Genomic DNA, 21,178 nt, shown 5'->3' with positions numbered 1-21,178 from the left:
TTGATATATTTGACAGTCTTCTGTAGTATTTAGATATTTGTCCTGTGATTGTTGGGTTTATAGGTACAGTATGTCCTCTGTGATTGTTGCTCAAAGGGTATATACAGTCCCTAGGGAAAGTCTACACACCAAAAATCCCTTTTTAGATTTAATTTTAAGGCAGCAAAATCTGAAAACTGTGCAAGTAGTGTGTAGACTTTCACTCAGCACTGTATACTATATACACTGCTCAAAAAAATAAAGGGAACACTAAAATAACACATCCTAGATCTGAATGAATGAAATATTCTTATCAAATACTTTTTTCTTTAAATAGTTTAATGTGCTGACAACAAAATCACACAAAAATTATCAATGGAAATGAAATGGATCAACCCATGGAGGTCTGGATTTGGAGTCACACTCCAAATTAAAGTGGAAAACCACACTACAGGCTGATCCAACTTTGATGTAATGTCCTTAAAACAAGTCAAAATGAGGCTCAGTAGTGTGTGTGGCCTCCACCTGCCTGTATGAACTCCCTACAACACCTGGGCATGCTCCTGATGAGGTGGTCTCCTGATGGTCTCCTGAGGGATCTCCTCCCAGACCTGGACTAAAGCATCCGCCAACTCCTGGACAGTCTGTGGTGCAACGTTGCGTTGGTGGATGGAGCGAGACATAATGTCCCAGATGTGCTCAATTGGATTCAGGACTGGGGAACGGGCAGGCCAGTCCATAGCATCAATGCCTTCCTCTTGCAGGAACTGCTGACACACTCCAGCCACATGAGGTCTAGCATTGTCTTGCATTAGGAGGAACCCAGGGCCAACCGCACCAGCATATGGTCTCACAAGGGGTCTGAGGATCTCATCTCGGTACCTAATGGCAGTCAGGCTACCTCTGGCGAGCACATGGAGGGCTGTGCGGCCCCCCAAAGAAATGCCACCCCACACCATGACTGACCCACCGCCAAACCGGTCATGCTGGAGGATGTTGCAGGCAGCAGAACGTTCTCCACGGCGTCTCCAGACTCTGTCACGTCTGTCACATGTGCTCAGTGTGAACCTGCTTTCATCTGTGAAGAGCACAGGGCGCCAGTGGCGAATTTGCTAATCTTGGTGTTCTCTGGCAAATGCCAAATGTCCTGCACGGTGTTGGGCTGTAAGCACAACCCCCACCTGTAGACGTCGGGCCCTCATACCACCCTGATGGAGTCTGTTTCTGACCGTTTGAGCAGACACATGCACATTTGTGGCCTGCTGGAGGTCATTTTGCAGGGCTCTGGCAGTGCTCCTCCTGCTCCTCCTTGCACAAATGCGGAGGTAGCGGTCCTGCTGCTGGGTTGTTGCCCTCCTACGGCCTCCTCCACGTCTCCTGATGTACTGGCCTGTCTCCTGGTAGCGCCTCCATGCTCTGGACACTACGCTGACAGACACAGCAAACCTTCTTGCAACAGCTCGCATTGATGTCCCATCCTGGATGAGCTGCACTACCTGAGCCACTTGTGTGGGTTGTAGACTCCGTCTCATGCTACCACTAGAGTGAAAGCACCGCCAGCATTTAAAAGTGACCAAAACATCAGCCAGGAAGCATAGGAACTGAGAAGTGGTCTGTGGTCACCACCTGCAGAACCACTCCATTATCGGGGGTGTCTTGCTAATTGCCTATAATTTCCACCTGTTGTCTATTCCATTTGCACAACAGCATGTGAAATGTATTGTCAATCAGTGTTGCTTCCTAAGTGGGCAGTTTGATTTCATAGAAGTGTGATTGACTTGGAGTTACATTGTGTTGTTTAAGTGTTCCCTTTATTTTTTGAGCAGTGTATAAATATCTGCCCTCTATCTCCTATAGGTATCCTGGAGGTCCGTACGGTGTCCGAGGGAGGAGTGTTAGCTATCAAAGGAGTGAAGAGTCAGTACTATATCTCCATGAACAGGACTGGCCTGCTGCAAGGCAAGGTAATTAACTAAACTACCTTCTCTCTGCTGGACAGGGTTGGAATGCACTACTGTACAGTGCCTTGTGTTTTAGGTTATTGTCCTGCTGAAAGATTAATTCATCTCCCAGTGTCTGGTGGAAATCAGACCGAACCAGGTTTTCTTTTATGATTTTGCCCGTTCTTAGCTCCATTCCATTTATTTTTTATCTTGAAAAACTCCCCAGCCCTTAACAATTACAAGCATACCCATAACATGATGCATATATAAATAGGAGAAACATAAGAAAGTTAAAAAATATATACAAAATGTTTATAACCCTCCTCACGCCTAATATCGTCCCGTTTTGTGTCCTTATTTATTTACAGAAAATCTACAATGAGAACTGCAACTTCAAGGAGATTTTCCTAGAAAACTACTTCAACGCTTACTCGTCTGTTAAGTCGAGTAGAGACGGCAAGGAGATGTTCATTGCTCTGTCTCAAAAGGGCAGACCGCTGAGAGGGAAAAAGACCAGGAGGGAACACATCGCCTCCCACTTCATTCCCATGAAATGCAGAGAGGAGGAGAGGACTGGCGTCTGAGAGAAGGAGACTGAAAAAGGAAGAGGTGACTGGAGCCTGAGAGGAAGAGAGGACTGAAAGAGGAGAGGAGGAGAGGACTGAAAGAGGAGAGGACTGAAAGAGGAGAGGAGAGGACTGAAAAAGGAGGAGAGGACTGAAAAAGGAGGAGAGGACTGAAAGAGGAGAGGAGAGGTCTGAAAGAGGAAAGGAGAGGTCTGAAAGAGGAGAGGAGAGGACTGAAAGAGGAGAGGACTGAAAGAGGAGAGGAGAGGACTGTAAGAGGAGGAGAGGACTGAAAGAGGAGAGGAGAGGTCTGAAAAAGGAGGAGAGGACTGAAAGAGGAGAGGAGAGGCCTGAAAGAGGAAAGGAGAGGTCTGAAAGAGGAGAGGAGAGGACTGAAAGAGGAGAGGACTGAAAGAGGAGAGGAGAGGTCTGAAAGAGTAGAGGACTGAAAGAAGAGAGGAGAGGACTGAAAGAGGAGAGGAGAGGTCTGAAAGAGGAAAGGAGAGGTCTGAAAGAGGAGAGGAGAGGACTGAAAGAGGAGAGAGGAGGTCTGAAAGAGGAGAGGACTGACAAAGGAGAGGAGAGTTCTGAAAGAGGAGAGGACTGAAAGAAGAGAGGAGAGGACTGACAAAGGAGAGGAGAGTTCTGAAAGTGGAGGAGAGGTCTGAAAGAGGAGAGGAGAGGACTGAAAGAGGAGAGGAGAGGACTGAAAGAAGAGAGGACTGAAAGAGGAGAGGAGACTGAAAGAGGAGAGGACTGAAAGAGGAGGAGAGGAGAATAGAACTGAAAGAGGAGGAGAGCAGGAGAGGACTGAAAGAGGAGAGGAGAGGACTGAAAGAAGAGAGGACTGAAAGAGGAGAGGAGAATAGGACTGAAAGAGGAGGAGAAGACTGAAAGAGGAGAGGAGAATAGAACTGAAAGAGGAGGAGAGCAGGAGAGGAGAGAAATGGGGCTTTAAAGGACGAGAAGGGAGGATTGGCCTGAGAGCTGAGAGGACTGAGAGAGCAGAAATGACAGAACAGAAAGGACTGAAGCTGTGACGTCTGGATGAAGAGACCCATGTTGGGATTCTTGGACGTTGTGACGGCTGAGCTGCAGATCTTTGTTGTATAATTTAATATAATCTACCACTTCAGTCACGTCATACTGGCTGTGAAACACAGAGAAAATACAACTACTCATCATGATCAACAACGCCACTCTCCTGGGCGGTACAATGTAAATAAGTTCTGTAGTTACTTATCCTTTCATGTGCCAAGGTTTTTAGTGTAAAACTGATGCACGGTCCTCCTCAGTAGTGCAAATGTTAAAGGTCCAATGCAGCTGTTCTGAGTAACAATTAAGTACCTTACTGTGATTGATTTCAATAAAAATTGTGAAAAAGAAACAACACTTGCTTCTTAGAAAAGAGCAAGTTTCTCAAGCAAGAATTTAGCTAGGACAGTATGTGAGTGGTCTGAGTGGGGAGGGGAAAACTGAAAACTAGCTGTTTGGCAGAGAGATTTGAAACCCCTCTTTCTAATTGGTGATGTCAACAGGCAGGCCAAAACTCCATCCCACCAAAACAGGCTGAAATGTCATGCAGTTTTCTCAAACAGCTCTTACACTAAAAGGGAATTATCATCATTTTCACAATTTCACAGTATTATTCCAACCTCACTATGTGGAAATATATATAAAACAACAGGTAGTGGTCAATAATACTAACAATATCCTTGATTTGGATGAAGTCAAGCACTCTGTTTCAGCATACTGGTTGTTCTGGGATAAATGCAACAGGGAAAGGAATAAGAAAAGGGATGTTTGAGAACATTTATAATAAAACTGTTCCTACTGACTGAATTCTCCAGGCAATATCAAAATGTAATGTCAAACAAAGTAAGCTGATCAGTCACTTACTTTACTCAAGAAAAGTATTATTATTAATAATAGTTGTACTATTATACTAGTTTGACTTCCCTTATTATAATGGCTAATAGTGTAATGAATAAAGGAGAAGTAATAAAATACAGTTGGTATTTACCTGGAATTTGCAAAAACAAACAGCTGGTTATAATTTGTATTATTATGAGTGGTTCGAGCCCTGAATGCTGATTGTCTGAGAAACGTGGTATATCACAGGTATGACAAAACATGTATTTTTACTGCTCTAATTCCATTGGTTACCAGATCATAATAGCAATAAGGCACCTCAGGGGTTTATGGTATATGGCCAATATACCACGGTGTTGCTTCATGCATAACAGCCCTTAGCCGTGGTCATATACCACACCCCCTCGGGACTTATTGCTTCATTATAGACTACTTAATCAATCAAGAAAATTGTAAACGATGTGATATCAAATGGCACCTATTGTAGTTCTCCATGTTTCATTTCATCCCAAACATTCTAAGAGCTAGTAACTGAGTAATGATTATATGTTTCAATGTTATGTTTAAGAGCTAGTAACTGAGTAATGATAATTTGTTTCCATGTAATGTTTAAGAGCTAGTAACTGAGTAATAATTATATGTTTCAATGTTATGTTTAAGAGCTAGTAACTGAGTAATGATAATTTGTTTCCATGTAATGTAAGTAAATTGCAGGTAGAAAGCAGACGGTAAAATAAAGTGGAACTAAACGTAGTACAATAAGCAAACAGTTCCATATACATATTAACAGGTATGAACTGTCAGCAGAGAACAACTAAAGCAAAAACTCAGTTGGCTTGACGTTGGATCAATGTAAAGACAGACAGCAAGCTGGACTTGTCTTTTCACTGTACAAGTGTTCAAAGCATACCATAAATATATATATATATATATATATATACATACACAATATATTGATAAATATATATGTACGAACTAAAATACATATGTAATTACATGTGACAGCTGCTCATTGACTCCCAATTAATTTACTAAGGTTTGATAATGACTGTGTACCAAATGGCACTGTATTTCCTACATATATAAAATAATGTACTTTGTGGGATAAATAAAGTATTTTTAATGTAATAAAAAGTAGTGCACTATTTAGGGAATAGGGTGCCATGTGGGACGCAGATTTAACAATGCAAGAGTGTAACGCTGATGATGCTGATGAAGTTAGCAATGATATCTGGATTAAAGTACAGAGAGACCAGAACACACAGCGTGTTAAATGTGTATGTATTACTGTATGCCTTGATCTTCCTCCACTATAATGAATGATTATATCAATTGTTAGCGTTGATCTCTGTTATGCACCTGACGTGTTAAATGGTATTTTTTAAAACTTTGACATGAGGATTGTATCCCAACTAGCACCCTATTCTATATATGGTGCACTACTTTTGACTGGAGCCCTATGGACCCTGGTTAAAAGTAGTGCACTACTCAGACAATAGGGTGCCATTTGGGACGTATACAGGCTTTTTTTTTCTGTTGAGACATTCCATGTTCTGCCAGATACCATAATGCTTTACTACGGTATTGTTGGTCTCACTAAGGAACTGAAGTTAACTGCAGCAACATACCAGAGGCTTCCTTTAACCACTTCATTCCTTTAATCTCTTCTGTTTTGGGATGTTCCTGAAGCACATCACATATACCGTATTCGTCATCTCACGACCTACAGAAAGACCTTTTAAATAACGTTTTAACAACCTTTTAAAGACGTTCACTCTGTCTGCACAGTTACAACTAAACTGCAAAATCTCCATACTGGCCTATAACTTTTGTGTTATTATCCATTGTTGTAAGTTATTATTTGTGTTATTTATATAAAAACCAAAGATGAGTTATTATGGGGTGTTTGGAGTGTAAATTATTTATTTTTTAAGACATGTTTTTCTGCAGCATCTTTGGGGACATAAACCATGCTCTCATTCTGCCACACCCATAATCCTCGCTGGCCAGGAGTGTGAGCAGAGGATTCGATTTGAACCAGAGAAACCACAACCTATCACCTGCCAACAACACATTTGAGGAACAGCAAAATACAAGACATTCAGAGAATAACTGAACAGCAAAATACAAGACATTCTAGGAATAACTGAACAGCAAAATACAAGACATTCAGAGAATAACTGAACAGCAAAATACAAGACATTCAGAGAATAACTGAACAGCAAAATACAAGACATTCTAGGAATAACTGAACGGCAAAATACAAGACATTCTAGGAATAACTGAACGGCAAAATACAAGACATTCTAGGAATAACTGAACAGCAAAATACAAGACATTCTAGGAATAACTTGTCAGGAATATCAAAAGGATCGGCTGTGCTGATGTCATATGGATAATAAACCAGCATATATCTGACAACTTAAGTGTTTTTTATTTTAAACACAGACACTGATATACAGAATGGCATAGGGTTCCACCATCATACTATGTTCTATAACCGCGATGCTAATGACCCTGTTAAAATCCGGAATATGGTTCTCGGTAAAGATGGAACAGATCATGACGAGAGGTGGGGAGTGTGTTATGTACCTCCATTGAAATTGATTTGCAAAGTTGGATCAAAATTGGTGTCATACTGCCTTAGATGTGATGGTAGGAAGATGATTTTAAAATTGAGCATTAATCAATGCCTCATGTACCATAACAATGTTTTATACCTTATATCATATATCATATAACAACAGCATACAGTATTATTGGATTGTGGGTTTACCTGTTAAACCCTGACAAGAGACAAGTATCATTGCCTGGTGATCCTCTAAGATATTGTAGGATCTTACAGCATCTTCTAGGATCTCGAAAGATATTTTCAGGATGTGAGCTTGGCTGGGATCTCAAAAACATGTTCAGAGATGGTGAGTCAAGCCCCCTACAGATCAATATATCATTCTAACAACACCTTCCTTTAGTCTCTTAATACTGACGACCTAAAAATAACAACCTGCAGTTTATCACAGTTTAAAGGTCTGCTGCAGGCCAGGGTCCTTCAGACTGCAGACGTTAATAAAACACTCTGTCTCACTGCGTTGGAGTTCTCTCCAGAGATGTTAACCAGACTAGTTCCCATCTTATATGACTAAAGGACTAGATAATCAAATCTGCTGTCCTTTGTCCCAACAATATTAAATACACACTGGGAAGATACATATGGGAAAAGTTTAATTTAGATAAGGGTCCAGCAGGGAGATGCATGAGACACATGAATGACATGATTCCTTGTCTGATAAGGTCAGGATAACAGTCCTGGATACATCTCTTCATCTGATGCAGCAGTGGATAAAAATATGTCAACAGACGGAACATGTTGCAGTAACTCATTAATGTATATTGTATTGAGTGAAATCTGAGAGCTTTCAGATTGAGGGGAGAGTGTATTGGCAGGCGGCCACACACACACACACACACACACACACACACACACACACACACACACACACACACACACACACACACACACACACACACACACACACACACACACACACACACACACACACAGGCAGATAGATGAGAGCTTTACCTTCTGTTGGGGTTCACATCTGGCTCTGAGCAGTTCTGACAGATAAAGAGTCAAGTTGAGAGAGCAAACCCGAGAATAAGGTTGACCCAAACAAAGTCTGAGCAAGGTGAAGGCTTCTGCCAAGTCACGCAAAGTTAGTCTTAGCAGATAATTTGTAACATGTTCAAAATGTAAACACATTTCTAACTCAAGGCTGTGGATTCCCAATAGGCTGTGGAGGAGACTGCAGCCAACAGGAGCTAACTGGGTTGTAGAGAAGAGAGCTGGGTCTGCTAAGAACATAGAGGAAAGAGCTGGCTAGGCCTGCTAGGAACATAGAGGAAAGAGGAGAGAGCTGGCTAGGCCTGCTAGGAGCATAGAGGAAAGAGGAGAGAGCTGGCTAGGCCTGCTAGGAACATAGAGAAAAGAGCTGGCTAGGCCTGCTAGGAGCATAGAGGAGAGAGCTGGCTAGGCCTGCAAGGAACATAGAGGAAAGAGGAGAGAGCTGGCTAGGCCTGCTAGGAACATAGAGGAAAGAGGAGAGAGCTGGCTAGGCCTGCTAGGAACATAGAGGAAAGAGCTGGCTGGGCCTGCTAGGAGCATAGAGGAGAGAGCTGGCTAGGCCTGCTAGGAACATAGAGGAAAGAGGGGAGAGCTGGCTAGGCCTGCTAGGAACATAGAGGAAAGAGGAGAGAGCTGTCTAGGCCTGCTAGGAACATAGAGGAAAGAGCTGGCTAGGCCTGCTAGGAACATAGAGGAAAGAGCTGGCTAGGCCTGCTAGGAACATAGAGGAAAGAGGAGAGAGCTGGCTAGGCCTGCTAGGAACATAGAGGAAAGAGGAGAGAGCTGGCTAGGCCTGCTAGGAACATAGAGGAAAGAGGAGAGAGCTGGCTAGGCCTGCTAGGAGCATAGAGGAAAGAGGAGAGAGCTGGCTAGGCCTGCTAGGAGCATAGAGGAGAGAGGAGAGAGCTGGCTAGGCCTGTTAGGAACATAGAGGAGAGAGCTGGCTAGGCCTGCTAGGAGCATAGAGGAAAGAGGAGAGAGCTGGCTAGGCCTGCTAGGAGCATAGAGGAAAGAGGAGAGAGCTGGCTAGGCCTGCTAGGAGCATAGAGGAAAGAGGAGAGAGCTGGCTAGGCCTGATAGGAACATAGAGTAGAGAGGAGATAGCTGGCTAGGCCTGATAGGAACATAGAGGAAAGAGGAGAGAGCTGGCTAGGCCTGCTAGGAACATAGAGGAAAGAGCTGGCTAGGCCTGCTAGGAGCATAGAGGAGAGAGCTGGCTAGGCCTGCTAGGAACATAGAGGAAAGAGGAGAGAGCTGGCTAGGCCTGCTAGGAACATAGAGGAAAGAGGAGAGAGCTGGCTATACCTGCTAGGAACATAGAGGAGAGAGCTGGCTAGGCCTGCTAGGAACATAGAGGAGAGAGCTGGCTAGGCCTGCTAGGAGCATAGAGGAACGAGGAGAGAGCTGGCTAGGCCTGCTAGGAGCATAGAGGAAAGAGGAGAGAGCTGGCTAGGCCTGCTAGGAGCATAGAGGAGAGAGCTGGCTAGGCCTGCTAGGAACATAGAGGAAAGAGGAGAGAGCTGGCTAGGCCTGCTAGGAGCATAGAGGAGAGAGCTGGCTAGGCCTGCTATGAACATAGAGGAGAGAGGAGAGAGCTGGCTAGGCCTGCTAGGAACATAGAGGAAAGAGCTGGCTAGGCCTGCTAGGAACATAGAGGAGAGAGCTGGCTAGGCCTGCTAGGAACATAGAGGAGAGAGCTGGCTAGGCCTGCTAGGAGCATATAGGATAGAGAAATAGCAAGGCCTGCTATAAACATAGAGGAGAGAGATAACTGGAGGTTAGGCTTGCTGGTTAGGAAAATAAAGGAGAGAGACAATATCGTCCCTCTAATCACTCTGACAATGCAATTCTATTCGAAAATCTAATCAAACATTTAATGAGAGCCCATGTGCTCATATTGAGCAACTTTTCTATAGGCTATGCAATTGCATGAGAAAACAGTTTTGATTGCCTCTATTAGAAATCTGATCCAATCAGCTAGGCCTACTATATTTATTTCTCAACGTTCCTAATATTAAGCACATTGCTTCTCTTTACAACAGCTTGCTACGTAAGCTTAACTTTCTGAACACTCGAGACGTGTAGTCCACTTATCATCCCAATCTCCTTTGCATTAGCGTAGCCTCTTGTGTAGCCTGTCAACTATGTGTCTGTCTATCCCTGTTCTCTCCTCTCTGCACAGACCATACAAACGCTCCACACCGCGTGGCCGCGGCCACCCTAATCTGGTGGTCCCAGCGCGCACGACCCACGTGGAGTTCCAGGTCTCCGGTAGCCTCTGGAACTGCCGATCTGCGGCCAACAAGGCAGAGTTCATCTCAGCCTATGCCTCCCTCCAGTCCCTCGACTTCTTGGCACTGACGGAAACATGGATCACCACAGACAACACTGCTACTCCTACTGCTCTCTCTTCGTCTGCCCACGTGTTCTCGCACACCCCGAGAGCTTCTGGTCAGCGGGGTGGTGGCACCGGGATCCTCATCTCTCCCAAGTGGTCATTCTCTCTTTCTCCCCTTACCCATCTGTCTATCGCCTCCTTTGAATTCCATGCTGTCACAGTTACCAGCCCTTTCAAGCTTAACATCCTTATCATTTATCGCCCTCCAGGTTCCCTCGGAGAGTTCATCAATGAGCTTGATGCCTTGATAAGCTCCTTTCCTGAGGACGGCTCACCTCTCACAGTTCTGGGCGACTTTAACCTCCCCACGTCTACCTTTGACTCATTCCTCTCTGCCTCCTTCTTTCCACTCCTCTCCTCTTTTGACCTCACCCTCTCACCTTCCCCCTACTCACAAGGCAGGCAATACGCTCGACCTCATCTTTACTAGATGCTGTTCCTCCACTAACCTCATTGCAACTCCCCTCCAAGTCTCCGACCACTACCTTGTATCCTTTTCCCTCTCACTCTCATCCAACACTTCCCACACTGCCCCTACTCGGATGGTATCGCGCCGTCCCAACCTTCGCTCTCTCTCCCCTGCTACTCTCTCCTCTTCCATCCTATCATCTCTTCCCTCTGCTCAAACCTTCTCCAACCTATCTCCTGATTCTGCCTCCTCAACCCTCCTCTCCTCCCTTTCTGCATCCTTTGACTCACTATGTCCCCTATCCTCCAGGCCGGCTCGGTCCTCCCCTCCCGCTCCGTGGCTCGACGACTCATTGCGAGCTCACAGAACAGGGCTCCGGGCAGCCGAGCGGAAATGGAGGAAAACTCGCCTCCCTGCGGACCTGACATCCTTTCACTCCCTCCTCTCTACATTTTCCTTTTCTCTCTCTGCTGCTAAAGCCACTTTCTACCACTCTAAATTCCAAGCATCTGCCTCTAACCCTAGGAAGCTCTTTGCAACCTTCTCCTCCCTCCTGAATCCTCCTCCCCCTCCTCCCTCTCTGCAGATGACTTCGTCAACCATTTTGAAAAGAAGGTCGACGACATCCGATCCTCGTTTGCTAAGTCAAACGACACCGCTGGTTCTGCTCACACTGCCCTACCCTGTGCTCTGACCTCTTTCTCCCCTCTCTCTCCAGATGAAATCTCGCGTCTTGTGACGGCCGGCCGCCCAACAACCTGCCCGCTTGACCCTATCCCCTCCTCTCTTCTCCAGACCATTTCCGGAGACCTTCTCCCTTACCTCACCTCGCTCATCAACTCATCCCTGACCGCTGGCTACGTCCCTTCCGTCTTCAAGAGAGCGAGAGTTGCACCCCTTCTGAAAAAACCTACACTCGATCCCTCCGATGTCAACAACTACAGACCAGTATCCCTTCTTTCTTTTCTCTCCAAAACTCTTGAACGTGCCGTCCTTGGCCAGCTCTCCCGCTATCTCTCTCAGAATGACCTTCTTGATCCTAATCAGTCAGGTTTCAAGACTAGTCATTCAACTGAGACTGCTCTTCTCTGTATCACGGAGGCGCTCCGCACTGCTAAAGCTAACTCTCTCTCCTCTGCTCTCATCCTTCTAGACCTATCGGCTGCCTTCGATACTGTGAACCATCAGATCCTCCTCTCCACCCTCTCCGAGTTGGGCATCTCCGGCGCGGCCCACGCTTGATTGCGTCCTACCTGACAGGTCGCTCCTACCAGGTGGCGTGGCGAGAATCCGTCTCCACACCACGTGCTCTCACCACTGGTGTCCCCCAGGGCTCTGTTCTAGGCCCTCTCCTATTCTCGCTATACACCAAGTCACTTGGCTCTGTCATAACCTCACATGGTCTCTCCTATCATTGCTATGCAGACGACACACAATTAATCTTCTCCTTTCCCCTTCTGATGACCAGGTGGCGAATCGCATCTCTGCATGTCTGGCAGACATATCAGTGTGGATGACGGATCACCACCTCAAGCTGAACCTCGGCAAGACGGAGCTGCTCTTCCTCCCGGGGAAGGACTGCCCGTTCCATGATCTCGCCATCACGGTTGACAACTCCATTGTGTCCTCCTCCCAGAGCGCTAAGAACCTTGGCGTGATCCTGGACAACACCCTGTCGTTCTCAACTAACATCAAGGCGGTGGCCCGTTCCTGTAGGTTCATGCTCTACAACATCCGCAGAGTACGACCCTGCCTCACACAGGAAGCGGCGCAGGTCCTAATCCAGGCACTTGTCATCTCCCGTCTGAATTACTGCAACTCGCTGTTGGCTGGGCTCCCTGCCTGTGCCATTAAACCCCTACAACTCATCCAGAACGCCGCAGCCCGTCTGGTGTTCAACCTTCCCAAGTTCTCTCACGTCACCCCGCTCCTCCGCTCTCTCCACTGGCTTCCAGTTGAAGCTCGCATCCGCTACAAGACCATGGTGCTTGCCTACGGAGCTGTGAGGGGAACGGCACCTCAGTACGTCCAGGCTCTGATCAGGCCCTACACCCAAACAAGGGCACTGCGTTCATCCACCTCTGGCCTGCTCGCCTCCCTACCACTGAGGAAGTACAGTTCCCGCTCAGCCCAGTCAAAACTGTTCGCTGCTCTGGCCCCCCAATGGTGGAACAAACTCCCTCACGACGCCAGGACAGCGGAGTCAATCACCACCTTCCGGAGACACCTGAAACCCCACCTCTTTAAGGAATACCTAGGATAGGATAAAGTAATCCCCCCCCTTAAAAGATTTAGATGCACTACTGTTCCACTGGATGTCATAAGGTGAATGCACCAATTTGTAAGTCGCTCTGGATAAGAGCGTCTGCTAAATGACTTAAATGTAAATGTAAATGAGTATAGCCTACCTGGCTGGCATGAAAATGAACCACGGTAAAACCGTCCTCCATTCACTATTTAAGTGCATTGAGACAGGTGCATGATAATGGTCCATTCTAAATTGAAACAAATATCACAAATATATTATTTAGTAAATGTAAAAACAATATTAAATTAAGAATAGTGTAATGGGTGACAAAATCACTTGTGAATGATATATTATCAATAGTAAATGATGCCCAGCTTCTGAGCAGTAAGACAAGAAACATGTCATTCCTTTTTTTGTGACTTTTAAAATCATAGTGGCACACCTCATGTAGCCTAGACCATAGGCCTATACGTTTTGATAAGGGTTGCATCACAACTAAAGTGGCCACATAACTTCTTACAATGAAGCACATTAATCCACTTTACAACCGGTGTAGAGCCTAACTGGCATACAACCGGTGTAGAGCCTAACTAGCATACAACCGGTGTAGAGCCTAACTGGCATACAACCGGTGTAGAGCCTAACTAGCATACAACCGGTGTCGAGCCTAACTAGCATACAACCGGTGTAGAGCCTAACTGGCATACAACCGGTGTAGAGCCTAACTAGCATACAACCGGTGTAGAGCCTAACTGGCATACAACCGGTGTAGTGCCTGACTAGCATACAACCGGTGTAGAGCCTAACTAGCATACAACCGGTGCAGAGCCTAACTGGCATACAACCGGTGTAGAGCCTAACTGGCATACAACCGGTGTAGAGCCTAACTAGCATACAACCGGTGTAGAGCCTAACTGGCATACAACCGGTGTAGAGCCTAACTGGCATACAACCGGTGTAGAGCCTAACTGGCATACAACCGGTGTAGAGCCTAACTGGCATACAACCGGTGTAGAGCCTAACTGGCATACAACCGGTGTAGAGCCTAACTGGCATACAACCGGTGTAGAGCCTAACTGGCATACAACCGGTGTAGAGCCTAACTGGCATACAACCGGTGTAGAGCCTAACTAGCATACAACCGGTGTAGAGCCTAACTGGCATACAACCGGTGTAGAGCCTAACTAGCATACAACCGGTGTAGAGCCTAACTGGCATACAACCGGTGTAGAGCCTAACTGGCATACAACCGGTGTAGAGCCTAACTGGCATACAACCGGTGTAGAGCCTAACTGGCATACAACCGGTGTAGAGCCTAACTGGCATACAACCGGTGTAGAGCCTAACTAGCATACAACCGGTGTAGAGCCTAACTAGCATACAACCGGTGTAGAGCCTAACTAGCATACAACCGGGGTAGAGCCTAACTAGCATACAACCGGCGTAGAGCCTAACTAGCACACAACCGGCGCAGAGCCTAACTGGCATACAACCGGTGCAGAGCCTAACTGGCATACAACCGGTGTAGAGCCTAACTGGCATACAACCGGTGTAGAGCCTAACTGGCATACAACCGGTGTAGAGCCTAACTGGCATACAACCGGTGTAGAGCCTAACTGGCATACAACCGGTGTAGAGCCTAACTGGCATACAACCGGTGTAGAGCCTAACTGGCATACAACCGGTGTAGAGCCTAACTGGCATACAACCGGTGTAGAGCCTAACTGGCATACAACCGGTGTAGAGCCTAACTGGCATACAACCGGTGTAGAGCCTAACTAGCATACAACCGGTGTAGAGCCTAACTAGCATACAACCGGTGTAGAGCCTAACTAGCATACAACCGGTGTAGAGCCTAACTAGCATACAACCGGGTAGAGCCTAACTAGCATACAAGAGCCTAACGGTGTAGAGCCTAACTGGCACACAACCGGTGTAGAGCCTAACTGGCATACAACCGGTGTAGAGCCTAACTGGCATACAACCGGTGTAGAGCCTAACTGGCATACAACCGGTGTAGAGCCTAACTGGCATACAACCGGTGTAGAGCCTAACTGGCATACAACCGGTGTAGAGCCTAACTGGCATACAACCGGTGTAGAGCCTAACTGGCATACAACCGGTGTAGAGCCTAACTGGCATACAACCGGTGTAGAGCCTAACTAGCATACAACCGGTGTAGAGCCTAACTAGCATACAACCGGTGTAGAGCCTAACTAGCATACAACCGGTGTAGAGCCTAACTAGCATACAACCGGTGTAGAGCCTAACTAGCATACAACCGGTGTAGTGCCTAACTGGCATACAATCGGTGTAGAGCCTAACTAGCATACAACCGGTGTAGAGCCTAACTAGCATACAACCGGTGTAGAGCCTAACTAGCATACAACCGGTGTAGAGCCTAACTAGCATACAACCGGTGTAGAGCCTAACTGGCATACAACCGGTGTAGAGCCTAACTGGCATACAACCGGTGTAGAGCCTAACTAGCATACAACCGGTGTAGAGCCTAACTAGCATACAACCGGTGTAGAGCCTAACTAGCATACAACCGGTGTAGAGCCTAACGGGCATACAACCGGTGTAGAGCCTAACTAGCATACAACCGGTGTAGAGCCTAACTGGCATACAACCGGTGTAGAGCCTAACGGGCATACAACCGGTGTAGAGCCTAACTGGCATACAACCGGTGTAGAGCCTAACTAGCATACAACCGGTGTAGAGCCTAACGGGCATACAACCGGTGTAGAGCCTAACTGGCATACAACCGGTGTAGAGCCTAACTAGCATACAACCGGTGTAGAGCCTAACTAGCATACAACCGGTGTAGAGCCTAACGGGCATACAACCGGTGTAGAGCCTAACTAGCATACAACCGGTGTAGAGCCTAACGGGCATACAACCGGTGTAGAGCCTAACGGGCATACAACCGGTGTAGAGCCTAACTAGCATACAACCGGTGTAGAGCCTAACTGGCATACAACCGGTGTAGAGCCTAACTAGCATACAACCGGTGTAGAGCCTAACTAGCATACAACCGGTGTAGAGCCTAACGGGCATACAACCGGTGTAGAGCCTAACTAGCATACAACCGGTGTAGAGCCTAACTGGCATACAACCGGTGTAGAGCCTAACTAGCATACAACCGGTGTAGAGCCTAACTAGCATACAACCGGTGTAGAGCCTAACGGGCATACATAGGCGGCATACATCTGTCGGGAGTCAAACATGTATCCCAAACATTCCAAGACGATCACCTCTCCTGCCCTTTTGCTTGGCTGTATAAATAGAAACCATACAAATATGAGGGGTAGTCCAGTCTCTTTTATTCCAGTTTGTTGTATATTATGTTTGTCCTGTGGTCTGCAACCAAAAGGCCTAAAGAGCATCACCAAAACAAGATGGAACCTGAGACAGGCAGAACAGTAGCCTGAGTGGTATCAATACTATATGTATGGTCCACTATTATTCAACAATACTGTGAATGTGGATAATGAAAAGGATAACCCTCAGTCAATCTGAAACAACAGGTCAGTAGACTTAGCCTAAACCCTCAGTCAATCTGAAACAACAGGTCAGTAGACTTAGCCTAAACCCTCAGTCAATCTGAAACAACAGGTCAGTAGACTTAGCCTAAACCCTCAGTCAATCTGAAACAACAGGTCAGTAGACTTAGCCTAAACCCTCAGTCAGTCTGAAACAACAGGTCAGTAGACTTAGCCTAAACCCTCAGTCATTCTGAAACAACAGGTCAGTAGATTTAGCCTAAACCCTCAGTCAATCTGAAACAACAGGTCAGTAGACTTAGCCTAAACCCTCAGTCAATCTGAAACAACAGGTCAGTAGATTTAGCCTAAACCCTCAGTCAATCTGAAACAACAGGTCAGTAGACTTAGCCTAAACCGTCAGTCAATCTGAAACAACAGGTCAGTAGGTTTAGTCTAATCCCAAACGGCACCAAATTCCCCAAATAGTGCACTACTTTTGAACAAGGAGAATAGGATGCCATTTGGGATGCAGAACGAGTCAGAGTGCCATGAACGCTGGTGATGAGTGGAATCAGCTACAGTAACATCAGCAACATCAGTGTTGCACAGCAGCAAACGCTCCACTTGTTTAAGCAATGTGAGGAACGATCTACTACGATCCAGAGACACACTTTAAACAGAGCGGACGGCAGTAGGCCCTGCATGCATTTGTGGCGAAGCAGGAACAAATGAGACAACATGTGTGCTTAATGCCAACAGCATGTGTAGAGGGAAGGGTAGGGGTGAGAGGGGAGACAAGGGGAGACAAGGGAAAGGCAGGAGGGTGTAGGGGGTTCCAGGGGGAGACTCGGGGGAGGTAGAGGAGGGGGAGACCCAGGGAGGCCCTGGCAGCAGCTGAACTTGATACATTTGAACCTTGTTTCCCCCGGAGAGTCTGGAGTGTTTGGAAGCTTAGCACGGAACCCCCAGAACACCAGAACACTTTCAAACAGCACTAACATTACACACTCTCCTGTCTAGTGACAAATCTAAACCACAGAGAGCACTAATCAGTTACAGACACACAGACACACACACACACTCTCATGTCTGAGAGTTATGAGTGCAAGCTACAAACTAAGATCAACACAATATTGTGAGAATAAAAGTGAATGAATGTCAAATCCTACTTTCTGGTAAGTATTAAGTTATGTCCGTCCTCTAAAGCTGTCCACAGTGCAGTGATGGTTTGTTGTGTGCAAACACTCAGCGAGGCCACGGCACCACGGTCAGGATGACTGGACAGTTTAACGTCTAACTATCAAGTCATGCCTTCACTACATCACAGCGTTATGTGACAGAATAGATTTAGCCTAAACCCTCAGTCAGTCTGAAACAACAGGTCAGTAGATGTAAACACTCCGTGAATCTGAAACAACAGGTCAGTAGATGTAAACCCTCAGTAAATCTGAAACAACAGGTCAGTAGGTGTAAACCCTCAGTAAATCTGAAACAACAGGTCAGTAGATGTGAATCTGAAACAACGGGTCAGTAGATGTAAATCTGAAACAACAGCTCAGTAGATGTAAACCCTCCGTGAATCTGAAACAACAGGTCAGTAGATGTGAATCTGAAACAACAGGTCAGTAGATGTAAACCCTCCATGAATCTGAAACAACAGGTCAGTAGATGTAAACCCTCCATGAATCTGAAACAACAGGTCAGTAGATGTAAACCCTCAGTAAATCTGAAACAACAGGTCAGTAGATGTAAACCCTCAGTAAATCTGAAACAACAGGTCAGTAGATGTAAACCCTCAGCAAATCTGAAACAACAGGTCAGTAGATGTGAATCTGAAACAACAGGTCAGTAGATGTAAATCTGAAACAACAGGTCAGTAGATGTAAACCCTCAGTAAATCTGAAACAACAGGTCAGTAGATGTGAATCTGAAACAACAGGTCAGTAGATGTAAACCCTCAGTAAATCTGAAACAACAGGTCAGTAGATGTGAATCTGAAACAACAGGTCAGTAGATGTAAACCCTCAGTAAATCTGAAACAACAGCTCAGTAGATGTAAACCCTCCGTGAATCTGAAACAACAGGTCAGTAGATGTAAACCCTCAGTGAATCTGAAACAACAGGTCAGTAGATGTAAACCCTCCGTGAATCTGAAACAACAGGTCAGTAGATGTGAATCTGAAACAACAGGTCAGTAGATGTGAATCTGAAACAACAGGTCAGTAGATGTGAATCTGAAACAACAGGTCAGTCGATGTGAATCTGAAACAACAGGTCAGTAGATGTGAATCTGAAACAACAGGTCAGTAGATGTAAACCCTCCATGAATCTGAAACAACAGGTCAGTAGATGTAAACCCTCAGTAAATCTGAAACAACAGGTCAGTAGATGTGAATCTGAAACAACAGGTCAGTAGATGTGAATCTGAAACAACAGGTCAGTCGATGTGAATCTGAAACAACAGGTCAGTAGATGTGAATCTGAAACAACAGGTCAGTAGATGTAAACCCTCCATGAATCTGAAACAACAGGTCAGTAGATGTAAACCCTCAGTGAATCTGAAACAACAGGTCAGTAGATGTGAATCTGAAACAACAGGTCAGTAGATGTAAACCCTCCATGAATCTGAAACAACAGGTCAGTAGATGTAAACCCTCCATGAATCTGAAACAACAGGTCAGTAGATGTAAACCCTCAGTAAATCTGAAACAACAGGTCAGTAGATGTAAACCCTCCATGAATCTGAAACAACAGGTCAGTAGATGTAAATCTGAAACAACAGGTCAGTAGATGTAAACCCTCCATGAATCTGAAACAACAGGTCAGTAGTCAGTAGATGTAAACCCTCAGTAAATCTGAAACAACAGGTCAGTAGATGTGAATCTGAAACAACAGGTCAGTAGATGTGAATCTGAAACAACAGGTCAGTAGATGTAAACCCTCAGTAAATCTGAAACAACAGGTCAGTAGATGTGAATCTGAAACAACAGGTCAGTAGATGTGAATCTGAAACAACAGGTCAGTCGATGTGAATCTGAAACAACAGGTCAGTAGATGTGAATCTGAAACAACAGGTCAGTAGATGTAAACCCTCCGTGAATCTGAAGCAACAGGTCAGTAGATGTAAACCCTCAGTAAATCTGAAACAACAGGTCAGTAGATGTAAACCCTCCGTGAATCTGAAACAACAGGTCAGTAGATGTAAATCTGAAACAACAGCTCAGTAGATGTAAACCCTCCATGAATCTGAAACAACAGGTCAGTAGATGTAAACCCTCAGTGAATCTGAAACAACAGGTCAGTAGATGTAAACCCTCAGTGAATCTGAAACAACAGGTCAGTAGATGTAAACCCTCAGTAAATCTGAAACAACAGGTCAGTAGATGTAAACCCTCAGTAAATCTGAAACAACAGGTCAGTAGATGTAAACCCTCAGTAAATCTGAAACAACAGGTCAGTAGATGTGAATCTGAAACAACAGGTCAGTAGATGTGAATCTGAAACAACAGGTCAGTCGATGTGAATCTGAAACAACAGGTCAGTAGATGTGAATCTGAAACAACAGGTCAGTAGATGTAAACCCTCCATGAATCTGAAACAACAGGTCAGTAGATGTAAACCCTCAGTGAATCTGAAACAACAGGTCAGTAGATGTGAATCTGAAACAACAGGTCAGTAGATGTAAACCCTCCATGAATCTGAAACAACAGGTCAGTAGATGTAAACCCTCCATGAATCTGAAACAACAGGTCAGTAGATGTAAACCCTCCATGAATCTGAAACAACAGGTCAGTAGATGTAAACCCTCAGTAAATCTGAAACAACAGGTCAGTAGACGTAAACCCTCAGTAAATCTGAAACAACAGGTCAGTAGATGTAAACCCTCAGTAAATCTGAAACAACAGGTCAGTAGATGTAAACCCTCCATGAATCTGAAACAACAGGTCAGTAGATGTAAATCTGAAACAACAGGTCAGTAGATGTAAACCCTCCATGAATCTGAAACAACAGGTCAGTAGATGTAAATCTGAAACAACAGGTCAGTAGATGTAAACCCTCAGTAAATCTGAAACAACAGGTCAGTAGATGTGAATCTGAAACAACAGGTCAGTAGATGTAAACCCTCAGTAAATCTGAAACAACAGGTCAGTAGATGTCAGTCAGTAGATGTGAATCTGAAACAACAGGTCAGTCGATGTGAATCTGAAACAACAGGTCAGTAGATGTAAACCCTCCGTGAATCTGAAGCAACAGGTCAGTAGATGTAAACCCTCAGTAAATCTGAAACAACAGGTCAGTAGATGTAAACCCTCCGTGAATCTGAAACAACAGGTCAGTAGATGTAAATCTGAAACAACAGCTCAGTAGATGTAAACCCTCCGTGAATCTGAAACAACAGGTCAGTAGATGTAAACCCTCAGTGAATCTGAAACAACAGGTCAGTAGATGTAAACCCTCAGTGAATCTGAAACAACAGGTCAGTAGATGTAAACCCTCAGTAAATCTGAAACAACAGGTCAGTAGATGTGAATCTGAAACAACAGGTCAGTAGATGTGAATCTGAAACAACAGGTCAGTCGATGTGAATCTGAAACAACAGGTCAGTAGATGTGAATCTGAAACAACAGGTCAGTAGATGTAAACCCTCCA

General features: G+C 45.4%; 2 protein-coding genes across 2 annotated transcripts in view; one reads left to right on the top strand and one right to left on the bottom strand.

Moving 5' to 3' along the window:
- The window catches only part of fgf7 (fibroblast growth factor 7), a 41,218-nt gene extending 34,960 nt beyond the window's left edge, over positions 1 to 6,258 (top strand). Inside the window, exons 3-4 of the mRNA XM_065012114.1 lie at positions 1,837 to 1,943; positions 2,291 to 6,258. Of these exons, the coding sequence (XP_064868186.1) occupies positions 1,837 to 1,943; positions 2,291 to 2,506 (323 nt within the window). The 3' untranslated portion in view covers positions 2,507 to 6,258. The remainder of the gene's footprint in view (positions 1 to 1,836; positions 1,944 to 2,290) is intronic.
- Positions 1 to 21,178, bottom strand: part of LOC115115251 (protein FAM227B) — a 101,631-nt gene that overhangs the window by 68,825 nt on the left and 11,628 nt on the right. The window lies entirely within an intron of this gene.

This window comes from Oncorhynchus nerka, linkage group LG27 (genome assembly GCF_034236695.1).
Source record: "Oncorhynchus nerka isolate Pitt River linkage group LG27, Oner_Uvic_2.0, whole genome shotgun sequence".
Lineage (NCBI taxonomy): Eukaryota > Metazoa > Chordata > Actinopteri > Salmoniformes > Salmonidae > Oncorhynchus > Oncorhynchus nerka.
Note: the sequence above shows the minus strand (reverse complement) of the source record. Positions and strands in the feature narration are given on the sequence as shown.